At 34.2% G+C, this 23,858-nt stretch overlaps 1 protein-coding gene across 1 annotated transcript; it reads right to left on the bottom strand.

Annotated features, from left to right (window-relative positions):
• Nucleotides 1–6,978: 6,978 nt before the first annotated feature.
• On the bottom strand, nt 6,979–15,263 carry LOC148870443 (putative methyltransferase PMT23). Its single transcript, XM_088967274.1, has 9 exons — nt 14,844–15,263; nt 14,546–14,812; nt 12,809–12,958; nt 11,927–12,197; nt 11,596–11,706; nt 11,195–11,366; nt 10,839–11,093; nt 9,084–9,278; nt 6,979–7,487 (listed from the first exon to the last, which is right to left on the bottom strand). The coding sequence occupies exons 1-9, from the start codon at nt 15,117–15,119 to the stop codon at nt 7,283–7,285; spliced, it is 1,902 nt and encodes a 633-aa protein (XP_088823400.1). The 5' UTR covers nt 15,120–15,263; the 3' UTR covers nt 6,979–7,282.
• Between the last annotated feature and the right edge of the window lie 8,595 nt (nt 15,264–23,858).

A 23,858-nucleotide genomic window follows, 5' to 3' on the forward strand; every position in this document is an offset into this window, starting at 1 on the left:
TAGAGTCCTACTCTCAAAGTGACCAAACAAAGAGAAATTGGTATATTTTTCCTTCCAACCTCAATGATGAGACAACTCCAAGCCAAAATCTACAGACACGGGACCATACAAATACAACAAATCTGGTTAGTTTCTTATCTTACTTTTTCTGTTCTCTGAAAAGGGCGGTGGTGGATGGCCCCCAACAGCCACTAGGTCACCAATGTTGATTTTGAGCTGGAACTATCATGGGGCAGAACACCCTAAGGCAGTTCAAGGACTAGGGGTTTTGATTAAAAATCATAACCTAGGTTTTATCTTCCTTTGCGAAACCAAAATCCCCTTTGACAAAATGATTTTATTAGCTCGTCATTTTCATTATCCTAATATATATTTTCTGTTGTCTGAAGGATGAGATGGAGGACTAGCAATTTTTTGGAAAGATGGTATTAATGCTTCTGCCTTTTTGAGCTATCCAAGCATTGTGTTTCTAAAAGTATCTTCCACTCTGTTGATTAATGACTGGCTAATAGGATTTATCTATGGACCTCTAGTTAAAGCCCATTGTAATGAATTCTGGTTTCAATTAAATCAATGACTCCACCACTTTAACCTGCCTTTTCTTTTAATTGGAAACTTTAATGAAGCAGACAATGTCTCTATCCAAGATCCTTCTACTTCTAACAACCCTTACTGCTTTTCCTCTACTTAATACCGAAACTTAATCTTCGATCATAATCTTATAAAACTTTACATTCAATGTGGTACAATTAGCTGGCCCAATAAACGCTCTATTGGCCTTATTAGCAAAACCTTACATAGAGCTATAGCCTCCCCTGAATGGATCTTTTTTTCCCTCTTGCTACTCTTTCCACATCTACAAAATGGGGATTTGATCACTTAAAACTCAATATCCTAAGCCTTTTAAATTCTTTGAAATGTGGCTATCAAATGACTCTTGTAAATCAGAGATTCTCAATGGCTGGAACTCTCAAGTTAATGGATATGCATCCTTTAGAAATTCCTCAAAACTGGATAAAATAAAAAACAATCTTATCAATTTGAGGAAATATAAATTCCTAGATCCCTATCATAAATTGAAGGATATTGAAACCCGAATCATTCAGATGGAACAATCTACTCATTGGAATCATCCAAATATTATGGCTCTCTATAAGGAATTTGATGAGACTCAAATAAAAACTGAGAGTTTCTGGAGACAAAGATTAAGACAACTTTGGCTAAATCTAGGAGACAAAAATATTAATTACATTCGTAAGAGCACAATATGTTGTCAGAGAATGAATGAAATACAAGAAGTTAAAGATCATCAAAGGAACTTTGATAACTTATCATAAAGATATTGGAGCCACATTTATTGAGTACTTCTCCAATCTTTCACTCAAAACCCACCTACTGTTCTGTTTTTTTTTAATACTCTTTTTTCTCCTATTATTACTGAAGAGGATAATCAAAGATTAACTACTATTCCTTCTGAGGAAGAAATCAAATTAACCCTCTTTAGTATAGGTAGTCTCAAATCTCCAGGACTTGATGGTATTCGTGCTTTAGTTTACAAAGAATTCTGAGATCTCATGGGACCTGAAATTGTTGAATTTACTAGGGAATTTTTCCAAAACAATAAACTTTAAAGCGCCTGAATCATACTTTTATTTGTCTTATTCCCAAAAAAGGCAAATAGTACTACAATCACAGACTATCATCCTATCAATCTCTATAATGTTTTGTACAAAATCATCTCTAACATTTTAGCAAATAGACTATGTACTGTCTTGGACAACTGTATTTCCCCCCACCAATCCGCCTTTATTCAATGAAGACAAATGACAGACAACGCTATAGTTGCCCATGAAATGTTTCACTTTCTAAAGCACCATAAACAAGGCACGAATTTTGTGGCTATTAAACTTAACATGGCTAAAGCCTATGACCACCTAGAATGGCCTTTCCTTCTTGAAATCCTCAAAGCCCTAGATTTCAATCAAGACTTCTACCAAATCATATTTGAGTGTATTTCTAATGTTTCATATTTTGTTTTTATCAATGGTACCCCAAAAGGAAAAGTCCTACCCTCTAGAGGAATTAGGTAAGGAGATCATTTATCTCGGTACCTATTCATTATAGCTATGGAATGCCTAACCAGAATGACTACGAAAGTTGAATCTGATAACCAACTTCATGGTATGCAGCTGTCAAGACAAGCTCCTATCATCTCTTATCTACTTTTTGCAGATGATATTTTATTATTCCTCAGAAGTCATAGAGATGAATTAGATAATATGAAAAATCTTCTACAACAATTTCAAGAAGCTTCAGGACAACTTATAAATTTAAAAATATTAGGAATTTATTTCAGCAAAAATACTCGTCCCAGACATCAAAGAATGATTAAAAGACAACTCTAAATTAAAAACATTCCTAAAAATTCTAAATACCTTGGGCTCTCTCTAATCTGGGGTAGGAATAAACACTCACAACTTTCTTTTATTCTTAATAATCTAAAAAGCAAACTCAATAATTGGAAAGCCTCTTCTATTAGTCAAGCAAGAAAAATAATCCTTATCTAATCGATTCTTCAATCCATTTCTTCTCATGCTATGACAGTAACACAATTACCCCAAAAAATAATCAACAACATTGATCAAATTATTAAAAATTTTTTGTAGGGTAAATCTGAAATGAACCCTCATCCCTATCACTAGGGACCTTGGCACAAGTTAACTCTTTCCAAATCTTTTGGTGGATTAGGCTTTCGGCAAACCAAGCTAGTCAATATAACTTTCCTAAAAAAACTTGCTTGGTGATTCCTTAATGAACCTCAAAAATGGTGGGCTCAAATTTGGAAATCCAAATATTTACCCCATAATACCTACTTTCCTTACTTCATTCCTAAAACCAGCTCTTTCTTTTGAAGATCATTTGCACCCAAACTTCGAGATCTTTCTCATGAGGTTGGCCATGTGGTATTAAATAATTCCAATGAAAATATCACTTCTTTCCCTTGGATACAAAATGCAGAAAGTTTTTCAATGATAAGTCAACCCATTACTTCTCATTTAACAAACAAAACCTTTGTTGACCTTATTATTAATGGACATTGGCATACATCTTCTATTCAGAATATTTTTTATGCTAATCAAGTATCTAAGATTCTTGATACTCCTATTCTCCCAAGTAATACAACAATCCAATGGATTTGGACCAAACATTTTTCATTCAAAATTTCCCTAGTTTACAGAGATCTTATCCAAGGTTGCATCCCTCAATTATCAAACCAACTACAATGTTGTAACAAATGGATTTGGTACTTGAGTTGCCCTCCTTGATATAAACTTCTCCTTTGGAGAATTATTCATAATTTCATTCCAGTCAAAGAAAAATTTGTTTCTAGTCAACAAGATAGATCTTGTGTCTTATGCCAAATGGAAGTTGAATCAGTGAACCATTTATTCCTTGATTTCCTTTTTACAAAATTAGTTCTATTTGCTGCTCCTTGGAATATTCTATCTCCTCATATTCCGTATGACTCTTGGATTAATTGTATTCTTTATCTTGTCCATAAGATTCCAGATAAAGTTTTTCTAAGGCAAATCCTTTCTTGATATGCTATTTCTTTATACTATATTTGGTTTGCCTGAAATGAAAAAATGTTTAGAGATAATAACATTTCAAACATTTGGGTCATTTGAAAAACTAACACTATTTTTCATGGAATTTCACCATCTCGGTTAAATACAAACATAATTGCAGAACCACCTCCACAATTATGCATACAGATTAAGATATTGATTGCATTATCTTCACTGATACAGGAAAGATCAACCAACTCTCATTCTCTTATGGTATTATATTTGTCAATTCTCAATTGGATTGTCTTCAAATTGCAGGAGGTAGACAAAGATTAAAATCAGTTGAGGAAGTAAAACTTTTTGCAATTTACTAAAGACTTTTAATCCCTCGAGATTTAGGAAAGTCTCATCTTTTGGTATATTCAGATTCCCAATCTGTCATCCAAGCGCTCCAAGATCTCTCTTCTCTGCATTGGTCCATTCTAGAACTTTTAACAGAAACCAAAAACTTGTTATTACCATTCAGCTCTTTTAAATTATTATTATATATAAGAAGAAGGTACAATACTCCTACACATCAAATAGCTAAACTAAGTAAACAATATTTGGAGGAATCTTTTGTATTTTCGAAATACCCTCCTTATCCAATTGTACAAAACTTTGTATTTTGCTCTTTTCGTTAATATAATCCTTTACCTGTCAAAAAAAAAAAAGTGGTTTTCAATATACAAGAGAAAATTTTAATCATTAAAAGATATTTTTAAAACTTAAATATCTAAATTATTCCAAAATATAAGAACACATTTCTAAAATTCTTTTAATTGGATCAAAGCTAAAGTGAAAGTCCGTCTAACATAATAATCACATAGAACTTTTTATCCCGATTATAAATTCCGAGGCATGCCCAAAGTCCAAAGTTGGAAAATGTAGTAAAAATTTTCCCGAGATTTTAATTGTGATCGATTTAGTTCGCCCTAGCTGAAACCAAAATTGCACTGAACTCCAGCTCAAACAGAAAATAATAAAATATAGATGAAAAACAGAGTAGGAACTCTTAAAAAAAAGAAAATCGTACAAGGATACCGTAGTACTAGGACAGTGAAGACAACCGACGGAGAATGCAAACGTCTAATCAGTAAAAGAAGGAATGAATGCAGCAATGCCACCCCCTCCTGTGAGCCGTGTGAGCTGTGGCCTGCTCCTGCTGTGAAGCGGGAAACCCCTCGTGTGTAGCAGTGTAGCAGTAGAATGTCCAAGTCCAATCTACCATTACAATACTAGCTCAGAGCCTCAGACCCCAGATACTATAGTCGGTGCGGTGTCAGAACTCTCTCTCTCTCTCGGAGAAAGAAAATCCGGGGAAGGACGAGAATCGAAGAGGGGCGTCGGATTGTGGGTCCCAGACCAGCAGCTCGTTTTGACTGGATGTTGTTGCGGTCGCCGACAACATATCCGAAGCCTAGATCTTCACAGACGGTGAGAGTCCCGACTGCGAGGCGAGGATTTGTTTGTCAATCCAATCGGGACAGGCCTTTGTCCCTCTCCGGCTCAGATATTTCTTTCTTCAAACTTCAAACTTCGAAGGATAGAATATAATACTCCTTATTCCTCAATTCCATTCCATACCAATCAGTCACAATACACAAATGCATACACGCATACTAGAGTTGGAGCAGAGAACTATACAACTATTAAACCACCCGTACCAAATTTGATTCCATCCATGTAATCAACCGAGAAGAAATTTCAATTTGGGCCCATCCAAATAGAGAAATTTTTTTCAAAGGAATATTGCCGTACAAGAATGAACGTGGAAGAGGAAATATGGCACCCCACGGACCACGGTGTCTGAAAATGAGGCTATAATAATTATAATACCAGCCAAGCCATGAAAGAAGAGAAAATCGGATTTGGTTCTTACAAAACCGTCATACAGCCCTTTCGCAGCGGTGCATGAGAGACGGGGATGTTCCCATTGTCCACCGAGGGAGTGGCTGGTTCGTTCCATCAGCTTTGCAAACTTCTGTTTCTGTGTTTCTTTGGTTTCAAAAAAACTTTATTTTGAAAACTTCCTGAAACGGATAGGCATTTATTGATATTTTACTGATGTGCATAATGACGCCTGTATCATAAATGCCCTTATTAAATGTGCTTCTTTTAGATAATTGATGTAATTCAAGACATTAACTCTTAGTTCCTCTGCCATCATATCCACAGTAAGACGTGTATGTCCCATAAGTCTGTCCATCTGCTATGAAACCCACCATTAGATGAGTTATGGCATTTGTTGCAACCATGGTTACTTTATTTTCTTGCAAGACAAGTACACAGCCAAAAAGCAATGTTTTAAATTTAAAACAAACTGGGATAGTATCCATGTTTTATTAGGGTTGCAAGAAAATGCTGCAATTATTGTCACCGCAGATTTAGTTCCTACTACATCTGGCATGTGTCAACTGTCAACCTGTAATACCTAGATGTTTCAAAATCGGAAGTTGGAACCATCTCATGTCTCCCAAGTCCCAACACAACATAGCTCAAAAACATGACGTGTATTTTTATTTGAAGAAAAACATGTTTTGTTTAAACCATTTGTAAGCCCTAGTTTTATCGAACTCACAAGTAAATAATCCATGCTGAAGAACACCCCCTGATGTAAGACAAGGAGAAAGTCCTAGGGATGAACGTGATGGTAAGGAGAATTAAGAATATGAGCCGTGAAGAGGATGAGATTCATCATTAATGTGTCAATAAAAGAAGAGAAAAGAAATAGCGCACTTTTAATTACCTATTTAGTCCTTTTTTGTGAAGAATTACCTATTTAGTGACACCCTAATCATAAAAAACTGACAAGTTTTGACCCCAGAAAAATAGACTCAAAGAAATAGTGTGATTGCATCTTCAACTTTTTCAAAATTCCAAAACTCGACAACAAGACTATATAAACTAAGAAATCCTTTGAAATAAGAATCCAAATGGTCTATTCCCATAATCATTAAGACAGGAATGAGAATGGGAATTGAAATCAGCAGGAATGAGATTTCATTCCTAAAGGAGAGGTAGGGAATAGTCATTCCCTCAAATGGAGGAATGACATTCCAGATCCCTATTCATGCAAACCAAACAGGGCCTAAACCAATCCTTTCAAATTACTAACTCTATTCCTAAGACACTAACTAGAAAAAATAAATAACTCAAAAATACTAAAATGTATACTAATAAATTACAAATGCCAAAACTTTATTTTCTCTCAATGGGTACTTTCCTTGTTTCCATGCCCGTATCACCCCCTTAGTTGCGTATAACCATGAATCATTTAAGATAAGGGTGAACAATTCAGAATGGACAACCATGTAGTGCCCCAGGGCAAGGATCCCTTGTGCAGAAGGGATGGAAAAAGTCAGCATCATATCTCAGTCAGCTTCTATAGATATTTCTTACTTTCCAATGAATACGCTAAAACTACATTATTATCATCATCCAAGTATCCCAACTATACGGGATTCCATTGTTAAATTATAAGTGCTTATGAATAAACTAAAAGCACATAGTTTTCATAATTATGATCCTGCAGAAATGAAACATGTAAGTGTAGTACAGATCCTGTAGCCCCATATCCACACAGACAAGTTGCGCTAAATGCCTCAGCCACACTATGGAAACTACTAAAGCAACTAGAATAATTATATGGAGGGAAAGACTGGCACCTCTAGTCATCTACTGGATCCTGCATCAGTGGGACGCCAGAAACCCTTTCTACCAACAAGAAGCAGCCCTTCGTGTAGACTGGTCTCCCAATGCAGTGACTGCAACAATGGGTTTATCTTATTAATGATTTCCATGTTGTCTCGCACCAAAATCCATCCACCTGGCCTTAATATCCGGTCCATCTCTACAACTACATATACAATGTCACACCTGAAAGAGGGCATTAATATTAAGAAATTAGGATGCCATGGTTCTCTTTTATTTTCTGGTTGGAGGTAAAATAACCCAAGTCTTAGTGAGAACTGTTGAAGTGTCTTTTTATCTTATTTCCTATTTATGGTCACAGGGGTATAGTTAGGATTTCATATTATGTTATGTTATTTTTCTTTTCTTAGATCAGAACCAACCACTGGGAAGCAATTATAAGGGTATTGAGGTATGTAAAAGGTGCTCCTTGCCAAGGGTCGTTATATAAAGGGAGGTGAGTTATCCCTAGAAGGGTATTCAGATGTAAACTAGGCAGGGTCCAACACAAACAAGAGGTCCACCAGAAGTTACTGCACCTTGGGGATAATTTAATTTCTTGGAAAAGCATAAGTAAAATGGAGTTGCTAGAAGTAGTGTAGAAGCGGAGTATAGAGTTATGGCTCATACTTGTGAGTTAGTGTGATTGAAGCACTTATTACAGGAAATTTGGATAGATGTACCCTCTCCTATGGAGTTGCTTTGTGATCATCAAGCTGCAATCCACATATCCACTAACCCAGTATTCCATGAGGACCAAACACATGGAAGTGGGTTGCAATTTTGTGAGAGAAAAGGTAGCAAGTGGTACACCCAATGTGAAGTCAGAAGATCAGTTAGCCAACCTCTTCAACAAAGGTGTAAATCAAGCAAGAACGAATTCTATTTGTAACAAGTTGGAGCTTTGTGATACTTATGCTCCAACTTGAGGGGGAGTCTTGAAGTGTCTTCATTTATCTTATTTTCCATTTATGGTTGGGAGGGGCATAGTTGGAATTTCATATTATGTTATGTTATTTTTCTTTTCTTTCTTACTTAGGGGTAAAGTTGTCATTTGCTACTTATTAGTAAATCAATAAAAGTGGGTGGCAGTTAGAGAGACAAACTGACTCAATTTCTATTGCTTTCATCCCTAGTTCTCATATCTCTCTCTACTCTCTCTTTCAGGCTGAGACTTCTAGGGAAGATTTCTACTAGTTTTCCCTTTTATTTTATTCTACTTTTATTTAATTTGAAGAACCAAGTAAATAACTTACCCAGCTGTAAAACTCATCAAAAAAAAAAAAAAACTTACCCAGCTGTAAAACCTGACACAAGCAAATCAACTTGGTCAATTAGCAAGGTTTCAGTCAAGCATAGATCTTAGTTTCTACAAAATCACAACTTTTTCCAATTTGTAATCGAGATTTTGGAAATATTATAGCACTATAAGCACAAGGTTCTATACAATACTTGATCAAGCAAAGAGGAGAACTTCAGTAGATTCAGACTTTGAGACATATTTCGGGTCTACCCGCATGACGGACCATTTTGACTTCTCCTATCCCCTGTTTTTGTAGGAGATACCTTGGACCCTTCACTAGGCATGTACCCTAGAATACTAAACCCTACCACTTCACCGGTTCAAACCCCTATTGCCATATGAAGTGCTGTCACTTACCCTTTTATGAAGTCTTCTGGACTTGGTAAAACCAGGAAATAAAAAAGAAATGGAATCAACTGACTCTTCTCATGCTGAGTTGTCAAAGTTGCAAGTATAAACAAAAAGGACCATTGTTATACCTTTGTATAAGATTTCCAAATAGGTTACTTGAGTGTAGAATATCATAAGTCCGAGGGTACGTGTTGAAAGCCTCACACCAATCATGATAAACTCCAATCAACCCTCTGTCAAAAATTACAGGTAGAGTATCTGGTCCATCAACAGGGACAACATTCATTACCCAAAGGGGTTGACCAATAAGTGCTGCAGCAAATCTGGTAAGGGGCAGAAAAATCAATTACACAAGATATACTAATCTTAAACAAGCACAACAAATATAAACTAGACATGTTAAAGGAGACTAAAACATGACAAGACACTTTTTATTGGTAAACATGGTAAGACATGTTAAGTAAAGCATTAAATAAATTTCCTAACAGATCATATGAACTGAAATGCAAAGGCAAGTTCAACCAAAGTTATAAGAAACCAGTTTCATTTACTGCATCCTTAAAATTGAACCAAATTTTCCCCTATAACAAAATGTCACATTGTAACTATCACGAACTCCTTCAAAATGTACCTTAGAAAGGAGATTTTAAAGACCCACCAAATCACTCAAAATCACCAAGTGCATAATTTCCTACTTTTGGCTACAAATATTTCCATGAAAATGTATAAATTAGCATGGGACATGATAGATAACAACTAACTTGTGGAATTAGTGAAAGAACCAACAGAAGCCATTCAACATATCCGGGCTTACAAATAACCTGATTAAAGTAAAACAAGGAACCATAAGTCCAGGAATAGTGATAAAAAATAGCACTCAATTTTACTACCAAAGAGTATTTACCCAAACAAAATTACTACCAAAGAAAAGGACTAAAAGGAAAGGAAAACAAGCACTCAATTTTACATGTAAATACAAAATAAGTTGTCATGCAGTGTTGCATGGACTCCTCAATGGATGAAATGTCTGTGTAGGACACATTGGATTTTGACACTCCATGGGTTCTTGAAGAACATTTCTACGCGACACTTTTCTTTTTCTCCTTGCTTATTCAACAAAACTGAACAGATGATGTGCACAAGGAATGTCATTGTTCCTATAAAATATCATTAAGTTATAAAGATAATCTTTTAAACCTTTTTCTATAGGTTTATAATTTTAAAGTTCAATATAACACTGTCAGTATATAAAAAAAAATCTATAGCATGATTTTAGATATTGTAATCAACATCTGATATATTAAGTGCTAACAGTTATATGGACTATTAACCTATACTTTTCTATAAAGATACCAAAAAGTCCTTTCTTTGTCTTGCCAAGTCAGACTCTGAGACATGTCAGATTCTGATTACCACGTACATCCATATAACACTGTCAGTATATAAAAAAGAATCTATAGCATGATTTTAGATATTGTAATCAACATCTGATATATTAAGTGCTAACAGATGTAACCCTAAAAAACCACACAACAAAAGATTAAAACGCAATTAAACTAACAGAATTTTGAAAATGAATCAAAATGAGATGGAACAAATGTATTCATCCAATAGACACCTGCCAGCAAATTCATCCAATGTGGATGCAAACATTACAACAGAATTAATATTATATGTAGAGCAGGTCAACTATTAGTTGTTAGTAAAACATTAGAAAAAGGTCATTTCAGATTTTTGAGAAACATAATTATTTTTCAATTTTCTTAATAACCATAAATGACTCCATTTAATATAATTTATTATAAGCCTTTATGCGACTGAAAACTAAAATCAAATTATTCATGCCACATTGCATCAGGACAGGGGTTACTAATGAACATTACCCTCCATAACCAGCATTCATATCAATCACATTCCTAATTCTCAACCAGTCAATGCCCAAGCCATTCAAGTAAACATCTGATACAAGCGCAGACCAGTATTTACTGTCCTCATAGAATAATTTTTCAGCACTCGGTTCCATTGATAGACTTGGAGGTTTACTGCTGAGCCTTACAGGCCAGTGTGTGGGCCAGTTGTGGTCACTGAGTGATCCAGCTGCTGACAGTGGGAGAAGACAACTGTCAAGGGGTGTATACCTGCCTCAACAACAAAGACAAGAAACCAGATCTTAGCAACAGTAATGGAAATTAGTTGGTCCTACAAACAAATATAATTCAGAACAGGAAAAGAAAAATACCATGAAATTTTGTTTCTATCCTTTTGATGACACAAAGGAATGATTCTTTCTTTGTGTTCTTCATAGCAAGAATTTGAGACAGGTTTCTGATATATTACAAGCCCAATACCAGCTGAATCCACAGCTTTTGCCACCATCTTCCAGCAGATAGATTCTGTCAATGCTACCATGGCTGCATGAAGCATCATAAAAGGAAAATAAGTTTAACAAGATCATATCATAGTACTGTTGTTACTAAACATGAAAAATCATTGATAGAAAAGGTAATTGAAACAGATCTGAACATGTTTCTCAACTTTCAAAAGCATCAGTCAGCATCATTGACAAAGCTGAAGTGTGAAGGACTGTAACTAGCATGAGATAGCATGTCTTCTAGAAAGAAAAACAGTACGCTCACAAACCATTCCAAACATTCCGATGCTTTTCATCATCACGATAAACTGGTGTTGCAGACCATATAAAAAACCCTCCTGGCCTAAGAATCCGGTTGAGCTCCAATAATGGCTTTCCACCTATAATTTCAGTCAAAAAATCTATAAAGCTTTATACTAGCTTCATAATATAAAGCATCAATAATGGTTTCCAAGATATGCATATATGCATATCTACAAACAAGGACATGGCATTAATTAGAACAGAGTGGAAAAACAGGATTCATGTAGCCGACCCCATACAGTTGGGATGAGGCTTGGATGATGATGATGATGATGTATAAACAAGGACATGGCATACCATCTTCATACCAGTGAACCCTACATCGTGAACAGTGAATCAAATCATATACATTATCAGCAAAATTCAATCTCTGTGTCCCAATGACAGCAAGAATTGCCGGAATTCCCCGTTCTAGAGCAAACTGTATCTGAGCTTCATGTCCATCCTTTGGGGCAAATGACATGGTAATGGCATTTTTTTCTAGCAAGTAGCCACCAAAGCTAGCCACACCACAGCCAACATCTAGGACAACCCTTGTGTGCTTCCCCCATCCAATAACTGGTAGAGTCTAGTGAAAACCAATGAAGATTTAAATCAGCCTGAATCAACGCCAACTCAATGATCAAATATTTATCAAATGAACATAAAACAAGAAACTTCAACACTCAATATATAATTAATTGCAGTCCAAATTGGTAACTAAGTATTGGATAATATTCTTATCCAGCACTATCTACTTAGCCAAAAACCCAGCTAAAAAGATCACAATTTCTTTTAACACCAATAAATCCTACTCTTCTTAGGAAGAAGAGAGTGATCATATCCCTCTATCACTTATGAACTTTTTACTTTGAGAGAAATAACAGTGCTCTAGTTTCTAGATAACAGAGTTAAGATTTTAATTAGATGAGTACATTCCCCTGTTTTAACTTAAAATGAAAGAAAATTTTGAATGGGTACAAGTTATAGGAGCACAGCAATAGAAAAATAACTTGCAGAACAAAGTTACATTTCTGAATATACGAGTTTGTTGCCTTCTTTCGGTTAACATATAAGAAAATCCAACAAGCATAAGCTAAATGAAGATAACAATCGAAGAATAAGTCCTGGATGAACTGTTTCATCTATGTACACGAATACACAGTGGCAGACTTTTAACCAGTAGGACAGATATACCACCTTTTCTATAAACTTGACATAGCTCGCCACTCCTCCTCTAAACTGCGTACCACCTCCAGGAAAAACAAAGTAATCACCAGATACCCGAACCCAGTTTTGGGATTTCTTGTACTCAGCGAGTTTAGGATGAGGGACATTGTTAAACCAAATCTGCAAATTAAAAAGTTGGACAACATCAACAATATTTTCTTGGTAGATAAGCTAAGAAGAAAAAAATGCTAATGATGACTGTTAAAATTCTTTTCTAGATGTATCTTGATAGCTTCAGAACTTGAAAGCAACTAGTTTTAATGAAATGCACAATAAGTTTTCTGTAGTTGACCTAACTAGAAGTTCTTAATATGTTAACTGATTATGAAAAGTTGCCAAGTTACACGTCAAGAAGTGGAAAGAGACAAAAGAAACTAAGAAAATACATAAAACATGTAACAGAGCATCCATTAATATGGAAATAATTATGTTTCCTTATGCTTGTTCTGAGAACCTATCATGATACATTCATCAATTTCAGAAATATAGATAGTGTAGCTAAAGCAGTGGCAGCATGTGAAAGAAGTAGAGAAACAAACAAAATAAAAAACAATACAAGCACATATATGGCTTGAAAAGTGAAATAATGTAAAAAACAAACCAGGACAATTCAGATTGGCCAGTACCAGAATAAATCTTGCACCTAACAGTCACAGAGAGAAGTTTGCCGTTAAGCATTGTATAGGAAACCACATGATAAGGCATGCTTTTATCTAGAGTGCTGGACCATCAAAATGTTTGTTCCTATGTTCAATTTTTACCAATAATAAGTTCTAAACAGTCAACAACCAAATAAAACCAACTTTTAGACTACTACAATCATCTGACCAGTACCAACTAGCACATCCAGAGATATCACCCATAAATACTACAGCTTGTAAATGAACAATCATGCACAATGAGTATAGCTATAGATATAGCTGAGATGAAACCTACAGCTGACAATATGCATAACCATTGCCTTAATAGCCATTGTATTATTGTGTAAGAGCATATTCTCAAAATAAGAAATAGATTGGCTTAAACCTGTATATTTTTTTGTGCAAATGTTTAATAATCACAAAACAATATCAACCATACACTGCATTCCCTTCAGATAGTAATAACTTTTTCCCTGCTTTTATTAGGAATCAGTGTTACGGCATTTCCTCATCTAAGCATTCTTCAAGGATCAAGTCATCATTCTCTGACTTATCGACCAAACCAAGGCCGGTTCGTAGTTTGTAGATTATGATCGTAGCCGCATAAGAAGGAATAAGGGATAAGTAGACTACACTCTACCTCAGAATTCTGAATTAATATATTTCTGGGGGCGTGTACTAATATATTTCAGGTTGGGGGTACCGCATTAGTGTCTGAAGTTTGAACTTTCTGGGGGCGTGTAGTAAGTATTTCAGTAAATCATTTAACTAATGAACAGTAAAGTTCTTCTAAGTCCTAAAAACTTTAGATTCCTCCAATTCAAAGTAATCTTGAATTGTGACGCGTGCCGTTATATGTCATAAACCAATTAAGAAACCAAGAAGGGGAAAAGAAATTGGGAGATTGGAGTGATCAATAAAATATTAAATTCAGAAAAATAATTATTTAAAAGAGTATTTAACCAAATTATGAAGCTATGCAGTTCAACATGCAAGAAGAAGAGAGGAATCATTACAGATAGAAATGAAACAGACTCCCTTCCTCTTCCCGAAGTATTATTCTCACCATATCCCTGCTCCTAGGCCACGGGACCGGGGTTTTATAACCCTGCGGAAGAGAAACCAAGCACAGCAGGCTAGGTTTAGGGCAATGCCGCTCTCTGTGTTCCATATGGCTTCTTGACTTCAACGCCTTTATGGCTTTCATGTTGTCAAGGCACGGTATGTAATCAACAGAAACTGGAACTTTACAGGACTCCCAGCTAATCGAGTTCAGTCCATTGCTGCCACTAGAGGTCCCATCCAAGGAAGGGACGTCAGCTTGCTTGGGTTTGGAGGAGGAGGAGGAGGAGGAGGAGGAGGAGAGCTTTCTTGACAGTCGTTGAGACTGGAGGAGGTGGAGGTGAAGGTGGTGGTAGTGGTGGTGGTGGAGGAGGAGGAGGAGGAGGAGGAGGAGGAGAGCCTGATGCATGAGTAGGAGACAAAGAGATTGCTTGAGAATTCTCGAGATTGGTAGCAGATAGAGAAGGGTATTGATCGTTTGTGTAGATAAGAACCCAGACGCAGACAAGCAAGACAAAGAAAGCACAGAGAAATGGATATTTTCTCGCTCTCAAGAGTTCTGGTATATATTGTGCCATTCCTTTGCGGGTTAGAGACCAAAAAGTCGGGTAGTTTGAAGCTTTTGGGGGGTCTGGGTGTGAGGGAGAGAGAGAGACAAAGAGAAAAGAGTTGAATGGGTCTGTAACTCGAGAGGGTGCCCATGAGCAAGCATTGTAGCAGAAAGAATGGCGGTAAAAAGATGGTAAAAATTCTGGACCTCGAAAGGAGCAGAAAGGCAATTGTTGGATCTCAATGAACCCCACTATTATAGTTTAATATATTGTCGATTACCAAAAGAAACTTTATTATAGAGTCCAGACTATATTAATAGTCAGTAAAGCACATTTGAATTAATTGATCTACTATATGTTTGGTATTTTGGTATAGATCCGTATATTCGGTGCATACTAGCGCAGATTCGTGATATCTTAAGCGAAAATTAAATAATAGAAATGGTTATTTATTAAAAAATAATTTTTATAATTTTATGGATTTACTAAAATCAATTTTATATTAAGCATTTTACTAAAATATCATTTATAATTTGTAATGTATTTAATAAATATTTTATTTGATGACAATGGAAAATGACATATTGATCCTCATGTTCATTTAAATAAATTTAATCAAAAGAAAAATAAAATAAAAATACCATTTTATCCTCAATAAGACATCGACAATCACTCTATTAGCTATATTTGGTCCATTTTGTTTTCTATACAAAAAAAAGTGTTAATGATATTTTTGGAATAAAAAATCATGGGTCTAATAGTAAAACAAATACTCCTTAATAAAAGATTAATTAAGTAAATAAGTTGTAAAATATATGGAATGTTTTAGTAAAATAAAAACTATAAGATAGGTTTAAGTAAATATGTAAAACTATAAGGTGTAGGAATGGCAATGGGACAGGGATCATATGCCCTGTCGCCCGACCCCAATTTTGAAATTAACCCCCATCCTCAAACCCTAACGGAAATGGATTCCCCGTGGGGACCCGAATCCCCAAAATGTTTTCAGATAATACTATTTTTTTAAAATAAATTTATTTTAAATAAATAAAAATTATAAATTATAAATAATTTTTAAAATATGTTTTGATATATATATATATATATATAATATAAATAATATAATAGTATATTTAATATAAAAAACATTTAATATATATAATCGAGGTCGGGGCGGGACGGAGACCTCAATCCCCATCCCCGACCCCGGTTGGGGATTCCTATTAATCCCCATCCCCACCCCCGCCCCCGCCTCTGCCCCGCTAAAACAATCCCCATCCCCAGCCCAATTGAATCGGGGAAGTCGGGTCCTTGTCGGGGATGGGGAAAATTGCCACCCTAAAGGTGTGTTCTAGTAAATAATACAAAAATAACAATAATTATTTTTTAGTTAGGTTTATTCATCAAACCGATGAAACCAACCAACCCAATCAACTCGACTTGAGTTGCTCATTTTTCTAGTATTTTAGGTCAGCTTTGGTTAAAAAATTTTCCAATTTGACCAACTTGGATCAGTTTCACTTTGGCCATTTACAAACCAACCAAAATCGAACGACCAAACCATGGATATATTAATATTTTATATTTTAAATATAATTTTTAATATGGAAAAGTGGAAAATTTCCCATATTTCTTAGTCTAAAATGCTTTATATCATAAATCTAATTTTTAAATTTATTTTTTAGTAATTGCACTATAATTTTTAAAATTTAATTTAATTTTTAATTTTAAATCTTTTGAACTGACTAAATAAACCAAAAAATCAATCCAAACTAATACAGTTCGAGTGGGTTGGATTTCACAAAAGCTCAATCGGTTTTAGCTGACCAACTCCCCAACCCAACCAAGTCATTTTGGTTGGCCACTACGACCAAACTGAACCAACTCATGAAAATTCATAATTTCAGCTAAATTAATAGTCTCATCTCTGATAAATAAGAATCATTTAATCTCCAATAATTATTAAAAATTTATAGTGAAAATACATAATTATTGAAAATATATTGATAATGAAAAAATACAATAATTACAAAAATACAATAAGTACTAAAAATATATTAACTTAGTCAATAAATAGAATAATCTCAAATAATAGTTTAGTCTCTAATAAAAATTAATCAATAAAAGTTATAACAAAAATATAATAAATACAATAATTATAATAAATTATATTTAAAATTGTCAATAATAGTAGTTTAATCTCCAATAATTATAAAAAGTTTTCTATTAAATAGCAAACAAAATAATTTATACATAATCATGGAAAATACATTTATCACAAAAAATAATAAATAATTACTGAAATATAATAAATATTAATTTTAGTATATATAATTATATAATAAATACAAATCAAGAGATTAAAATTATTATAATAAAATATTATTTTTGAAAGTTATTTTCTCGAATTATTACTTAATATAAATGAAATTAGTTATTTACAATATTATGTAAAAAAAATAAATTATTATTAATTTCAATATTATGTTTTAAATATTTTTCTACTTTGAAGAAATATATATATATATATACTCATTATTTGAATTCAAAAAAAGGAGAAAATTATTTAAACATTTAAGTAGTTTATAAAATATTTAAATATACTCATTATTTGAATTTTATATATTTAGTTATTGAAATATTTAAATATTAAATATTTTTCTATGTAATTATTTATCTATTTTTAGTATTTTATTATTTAAGATATTTAGTTATTCAAATAATATTTTATTTTTTAATGTTAAATTTCAATTATTTGAATAAAATTTAATTTGAATAATTTGGAAAATCATAATTTATATTGTTAGTACATAATTCCGTGATGAATGTTGTAAAAATATAAAACTATTAATAATATGAATATTATTAAATCTATTATAATTATTTTTTGTGTTTTTAATAATTATTTTAAAGTTTATACTATTATTACAAAATTTCATTATTAATTTTGTAAAAATATTAAATTATTATTAATTTGAATATTATGTTATGATTTTTTTATTTTATTGCATAATTTCCTTAACAGAACTATTTAAAATATAATTATGTAAAATATTTCATTATTTAAAATATTTAATTATTTAAATATTTAAAAATACTCATTATTTAAATTTAAGATATTTAGTTATTAAAATATTTAAGTAATTAAATACTTTTATATGTAATTATTTAGCTATTTTTAGTATTTTATTATTTAATATATTTAGTTATTGAAATTTTGAAATAATATTTTATTTTTTAATGTTAAGTTTCTATTATTTGAATAACATTTAATTTGAATAATATGGAAAATCATAATTTATATTGTTAATACATAATTTTGTGATGAATTTTGTAGAAATATAAAACTATTATTAATATGAATATTATTAAATCTATTATAATTATTTTTGTGTTTTTAATAAATATTTTAAAGTTATTATATAATTTGTTAAAATATTTAAGTACTTTTTTAAATTTTAATTTATACTTTCTTTAGATAGATATAGATAAAAGGTGGCAAAGAGGATACATAGGAATTAGAGATAATTTTGAGAGAATTTGTCTAGTAGATTAGAGATAAGTCAATGGATAAATAGGAATTGCACATGATTTAGGAGAAAGTGAGGGAGGTAGTTTAGGATAAATTTTAAGAGAAGAGATTGCTGGGGAAGGAGAGCATCTCATTAGTTCTTTAAAAAAATGACATCGAATAAAAAATAAAAAATTCAAAAAAGGAGAATAATTCTTGACTCTTTTGTTTTAATATATATGTATATGTGTGGGGGGGGGGGGTTGGAAGGGTGTATTTTGGTTCGGAAACATTGCTACCAGGTAGAACGTTTCTTAGGGCAACAACAATACCTTCTATTTGGTATCAGTGTTCTATATTTGTATTTACTGGTGCTTATTATAGGAAGTCCATGTCACTGCCACATCATGTTCTCATTTGCAGCAATGAGTTCCAAATTGAGAAAATGTCAAATTTTGTGTTTCTCCAAACCACACCTTCTCGATTTCCAAGGCATAGCTTGGAGCACCATTTTTTATGGAAAAACAATTCCAAACATGTTACCATTTTCTGGAGCACCGATTTTTCTAGTGTGGTGTTGATGTGTCACCATTTTTTGGAGCAATGGGATCAATGCCAAACACCGCCCTCAAAGTTTAAGTGAAGGGAAATTCTCGTTTAGTACCTTGTATTTTGGGCCTAATGCCATTTTGGTCCTTGAATTTTAAAATGAGACCATTCAGTACCCGAATTTTCGAAACATGTAAATCTAATACCTGCCATTAACCAGTCTGTTAATTAGCCATCAAGTGGCATTTAAAAAGATACAAATGCCCTTTGAGTGTCATCCAATTTTCTTTATCAACCATCCAAACAATGATAAAAAATGAACAGTCCCAAATCCTTGCATTTTCTATTCAAGAAAATTAGGATCATGTCTCAGTGGGCATTCTAATGACCCCAACTTGGGGCTATTCATTTTTTATCAACGTTTGCATGGTTGATAAAGAAAATTAGCTAACACTGGAAGTAGGTCTACAAATAGAGCAAATTCGAATTGAATCATGTCATATTCGAATTCAAATTCAATTACAGAACTAATGATTCAAATTTGATTCAATATTCGTCATATATTCAAAATTAAAAACTGAATTCGAATTTGATTAGATAATCAAATATTCGATTAATTCTTGAAACTAAATAATGAACCTCTTGTTCTTTTGAATGAACTACAGAGAAAGGAGAAAGTATCTTGTTCCATTCGAATGATCTATGGAGAAAAACATATTTCTGTAAACAATGAAGACAGACAAATACCAAGAGGAAAATGAAAATAAAATTAAAAACATAATAAAATTTAGAACAAACAATAAGTTTTCGATAATGTAGAAAAAGCAAGAGAGAGGGGGGAGAGAGAAAAAGAGGCTTCTACAATTTTTTCGTATGTTATAAAATCAATGAGTAATAGTTGCAACTATAACCGTAAAACTCTTGTTCTCCATCAATACATGGCCTTCTTTGCCTTCAATATGTGCTATTCATATTTTTGAAATCTTTCTTAAATCTTGTAAAAACCAGTAAAACCAAATGCTTGTCATTACAGGGTAATGGGGGAACATCGAAACTGGGCTAAATCGGGTCTTACAGAAGTATAATTCTCAATCAAAAGGTCTAAACTGAATGGTCTTATCATGGGAGAAGTAATGAATTCTCCCTTTATTTTTTGAGTTCACATCTGCACCCCTCAAATGTCCCACAACACATCCCCATCGTGTATTGGGAACATCTCCCAATGATGATATCATCATCGGGATCATCGGGAGATGTTCCCAATACAATACACGACAGGGATGTGTTGTGGGGCACAGATCTGAACTCTTATTTTTTAGGGTAAAATATAAAAACTTTACTTGAAGTTTCTGGCAATCATAAAAACCTCCCCTATAGTTTCATTGTAACAAATTTCTCCCCTGAACTTTTGAGAAACTTAACATAAACCTCTCTTTTATCACTAACCTAGACGAAAAACGTTGGTTGATGCATCAATTTCTTTTAATACCAATTTTACCCTTCCATCACTATCAAACATCATCAATGAAAGACACGCCATTCCCTCCCCCTTGGCTAGCGCTCATTGCTTTGAACTTTTTCCCACTTCTCTCTCAAGCCTCAACACTAAACTCCCGACCTGGGAAACAGGGGCAAGATGGAGAGATACAGTATAGCCAAGAAAGTGCGTGAATCCATGCCAGCTGGATTTCCGACACCTAAAGTTGCAACTTGCTTAGCTAGAAAACTTGTCAGTCCGTCCCTAAAAGAATGACGGTCTTTGGTCACTCCAGTGGATGTTTTTTTTTTCGCTAGAAAACAAGTCTTTCTGGTTGATTATGAGATAGAAATCTCTCATCATCTAGTTGAAGCCTCGCAATCTGGAGATCTGAAGTCAAGTCAGCATTAGTGAGAAAACTATGAAGAGAATAATAATTAAAACAAAATTATAAAAACCATAAGAAAGGGATAACTAAAAACAGCAAAACTCAAAGAAAGAGAAGAACTTTAGTGAGAGAAATTCTTTCTCATGAAAAACATGTACGAGAGGGGCCAAAGGTTACAATATATATACAAGTTTGGGGCAGAAAAATAGTAAGTAAAAGAAAAAAGAAAGTCTAACAATAGTAAGTAAAGGAAAAGGAAAGTCTAACAAGATATTGTACACCTCCCTAATTCAGAGGATATTATACACTTTCCTAATTATACACCTTCCTAAATCAGAGGATATTATTCACTTTCCTAATACTCCCCCTCAAGTTGGAGCATGAAGATCTGAAATGCCTAACTTGCATAGGAGAAATTGAAATTGTCGCTTGCCAAGACCTTTAGTGAACAAATCCGCTAACTGTAAATATGATGGAAGGTAGCGTGGTAAAATTTCACCAGAAAGCAGCATCTCATGTACAAAATGGCAATCTACTTCGATGTGTTTAGTCCTCTCATGGAAAACGGGATTGCTTGCAATGTGTAAAGCTGCATTGTTGTCACAGAAAAGACTAGTGGCTCATGATTGCGGTGTTAATAATTCACTCAATAGTCTCTGCAACCAGACTACTTCACTAGTAGCCATGGCCATGGCTCTATATTCTGCTTCTGCCGAGGATCTAGACACTGTGGATTGTTTCTTGCTCCTCCAAAGAATAGGAGAAAAACCAAGTTGGAAGTACAAACCTGTTACTGATTTTCTGGTCAAAGGGCAACTTGCCCAATCTGCATCGCAGTATCCTCGCAATACCATATCATTCTCACTATTTAGCAATATACCTTGCCCTGGGCATCCCTTGAGATATCTCAGAACGCGCATCAGGTCGTTCCAATGTTCAACTCGGGGTTGCTGGACGAATTGGCTAAGCACATGCACAGCATAAGTAATGTCGGGCCTTGTGATTGTCAGGTACAATAGTCGTCCCACCAATCTTCGGTACTGATTTGGATCAGAATGAAAATCCCCATTGTCGTACCCCAAATGATGATTTTGCTCAATTGGGGTGTCTATGGGTTTGCATCCAGTCAGTCCAGTTTCTTTCAAAATGTCTAGAACAAACTTGCGTTGATTCAAAAACAACCCAATAGTGGACCGAGCTACTTCTATTCCAAGGAAATATTTCAAATTTCCTAAGTCCTTTATCTTGAAACAACTGTTGAGATACGCCTTGAACTCTGCACACGTTTCTGAACTGTTCCCAGCTAGTATAATGTCATCAACATACACCAGGAGACCAAGAAAGATGTTTCCCTTTCTGTATATGAAGAGAGTGCTTTCCGCAGTGGATTGCCTGAAACCATACTCACGCAAGGAAGCTGTCAACTTTGCGAACCAGTTTCTAGAGGCTTGTTTTAGGCCGTATAGAGACTTTTGTAGCCTGCATACTGCATTTGGATTTTTGGAACTAAAGCCTGGTGAGAGCTTCATGTAAATTTCTTCTTTGAGGTCACCATGCAGAAACACATTGTTTACATCCATTTGATGAAGTTCCCATCCCTTTGCTACTGCCACTGCTAAAAAGACACGAACAGATACATGCTTTGTTACTAGAGCGAAAGTCTCTGTATAATCCTCTCCCCATCTTTGAGTGAAGCCTTGTACAACCAACCTTGCCTTGAAATGTTCAACGCTTTCATTCGATTTGTACTTAATTTTGTAGACCCATTTGCATCCGACCACTTTCTTCCCTGGAGGTAAACTCACAATTTCCCATGTTTTGTTTTCTTCCAGAGCCTCAATCCATCATTCATCTTTGATTGCCTGTGTATATTTGATGAATGATTCTTTGGTTGAGGAAAAATTCGTTGAGAGTCCCTAAGAATTCTGTTCCATTGTCACTACAAAATATCTTGATATCGACCCCAAATTGTTTCCCAACCATAATACAAAAAGACATGAAGACCTTTTGAGTTTCTGATTTATCATGCAAAAGATATACCCACGTAGTACGTGTAAAATCATCCACAATGGTTAAGAAATAATGGGCTCCTGAGAGAGATGGAGTATGATACCGTCCCCATAAGTCACAATGTACTAATTCAAATGCACGTGAAGCTTTATTGTCGCTTAAAGGAAATGGAATTCGTGCCTGTTTTGCACGATGACATATATCACAGTACTCAACATAATTACTATTACGGTCAAAACCACATACTCTAGATAAGTACAATAAGTTTTTCTCAGAAAGATGTCCTAGACGCTTGTGCCACAATTCCTCTGTATTCTTCTTGGCGGCCATTGCATGAGCACTATGTGTGTTTCGCAAATAGTACAAGCCATCCTTGAGATCACCCAGTCCAATCAGCGTCCGCCGAGTGGGGTCCTGTATTACACAAACATTCAAATAGTAAGTAATAGCACAACCCATATCTTCACTTAACTTTCTTGAAGATATCAAATTACATTTAAAATCTGGAACATAAAGAACATCCTTCAATTTGACATGTCTGATAATCATGATGTCCCCTATTTTATTCACTTTCAAAGAATCTCCATTTGGAATGATGACTCTTTCATACTTTCCAGCCTCTCGAACATTCTCAAAGGCTTTAAGATTACTAGAAACGTGGTGTGACGCACCACTATCAATAATCCAATTTGATAAGCGGACCAAGGAAAAATTCTTACCAGACAGTGCATCATGGATCATGTTTTCTGAATCACCTGTACCCAAAAGAGACATTAAACGATCAAGTTGGGCTTGCGTGAGGGACGACATCTGTACAGTATTGTTTGATGC

Source organism: Nelumbo lutea, chromosome 2, assembly GCF_056320005.1.
Source record: "Nelumbo lutea isolate HS-2025 chromosome 2, American lotus-T2T, whole genome shotgun sequence".
In the NCBI taxonomy this organism is placed as follows: Eukaryota; Viridiplantae; Streptophyta; class Magnoliopsida; order Proteales; family Nelumbonaceae; genus Nelumbo; species Nelumbo lutea.

Bases quoted from the DNA above. Each gene is read 5' to 3' on its own strand.
- LOC148870443 (XM_088967274.1), bottom strand. From the start codon at position 15,119: ATGGCACAATATATACCAGAACTCTTGAGAGCGAGAAAATATCCATTT. The intron at 12,198-12,808 runs GTGGTATATCTG...GGTTTTCACTAG, and splicing joins ATGTCAAGTTTATAGAAAAG to ACTCTACCAGTTATTGGATG. The intron at 7,488-9,083 runs GTATAACAATGG...GCCCTCTTTCAG, and splicing joins TTTGGAAATCTTATACAAAG to GTGTGACATTGTATATGTAG.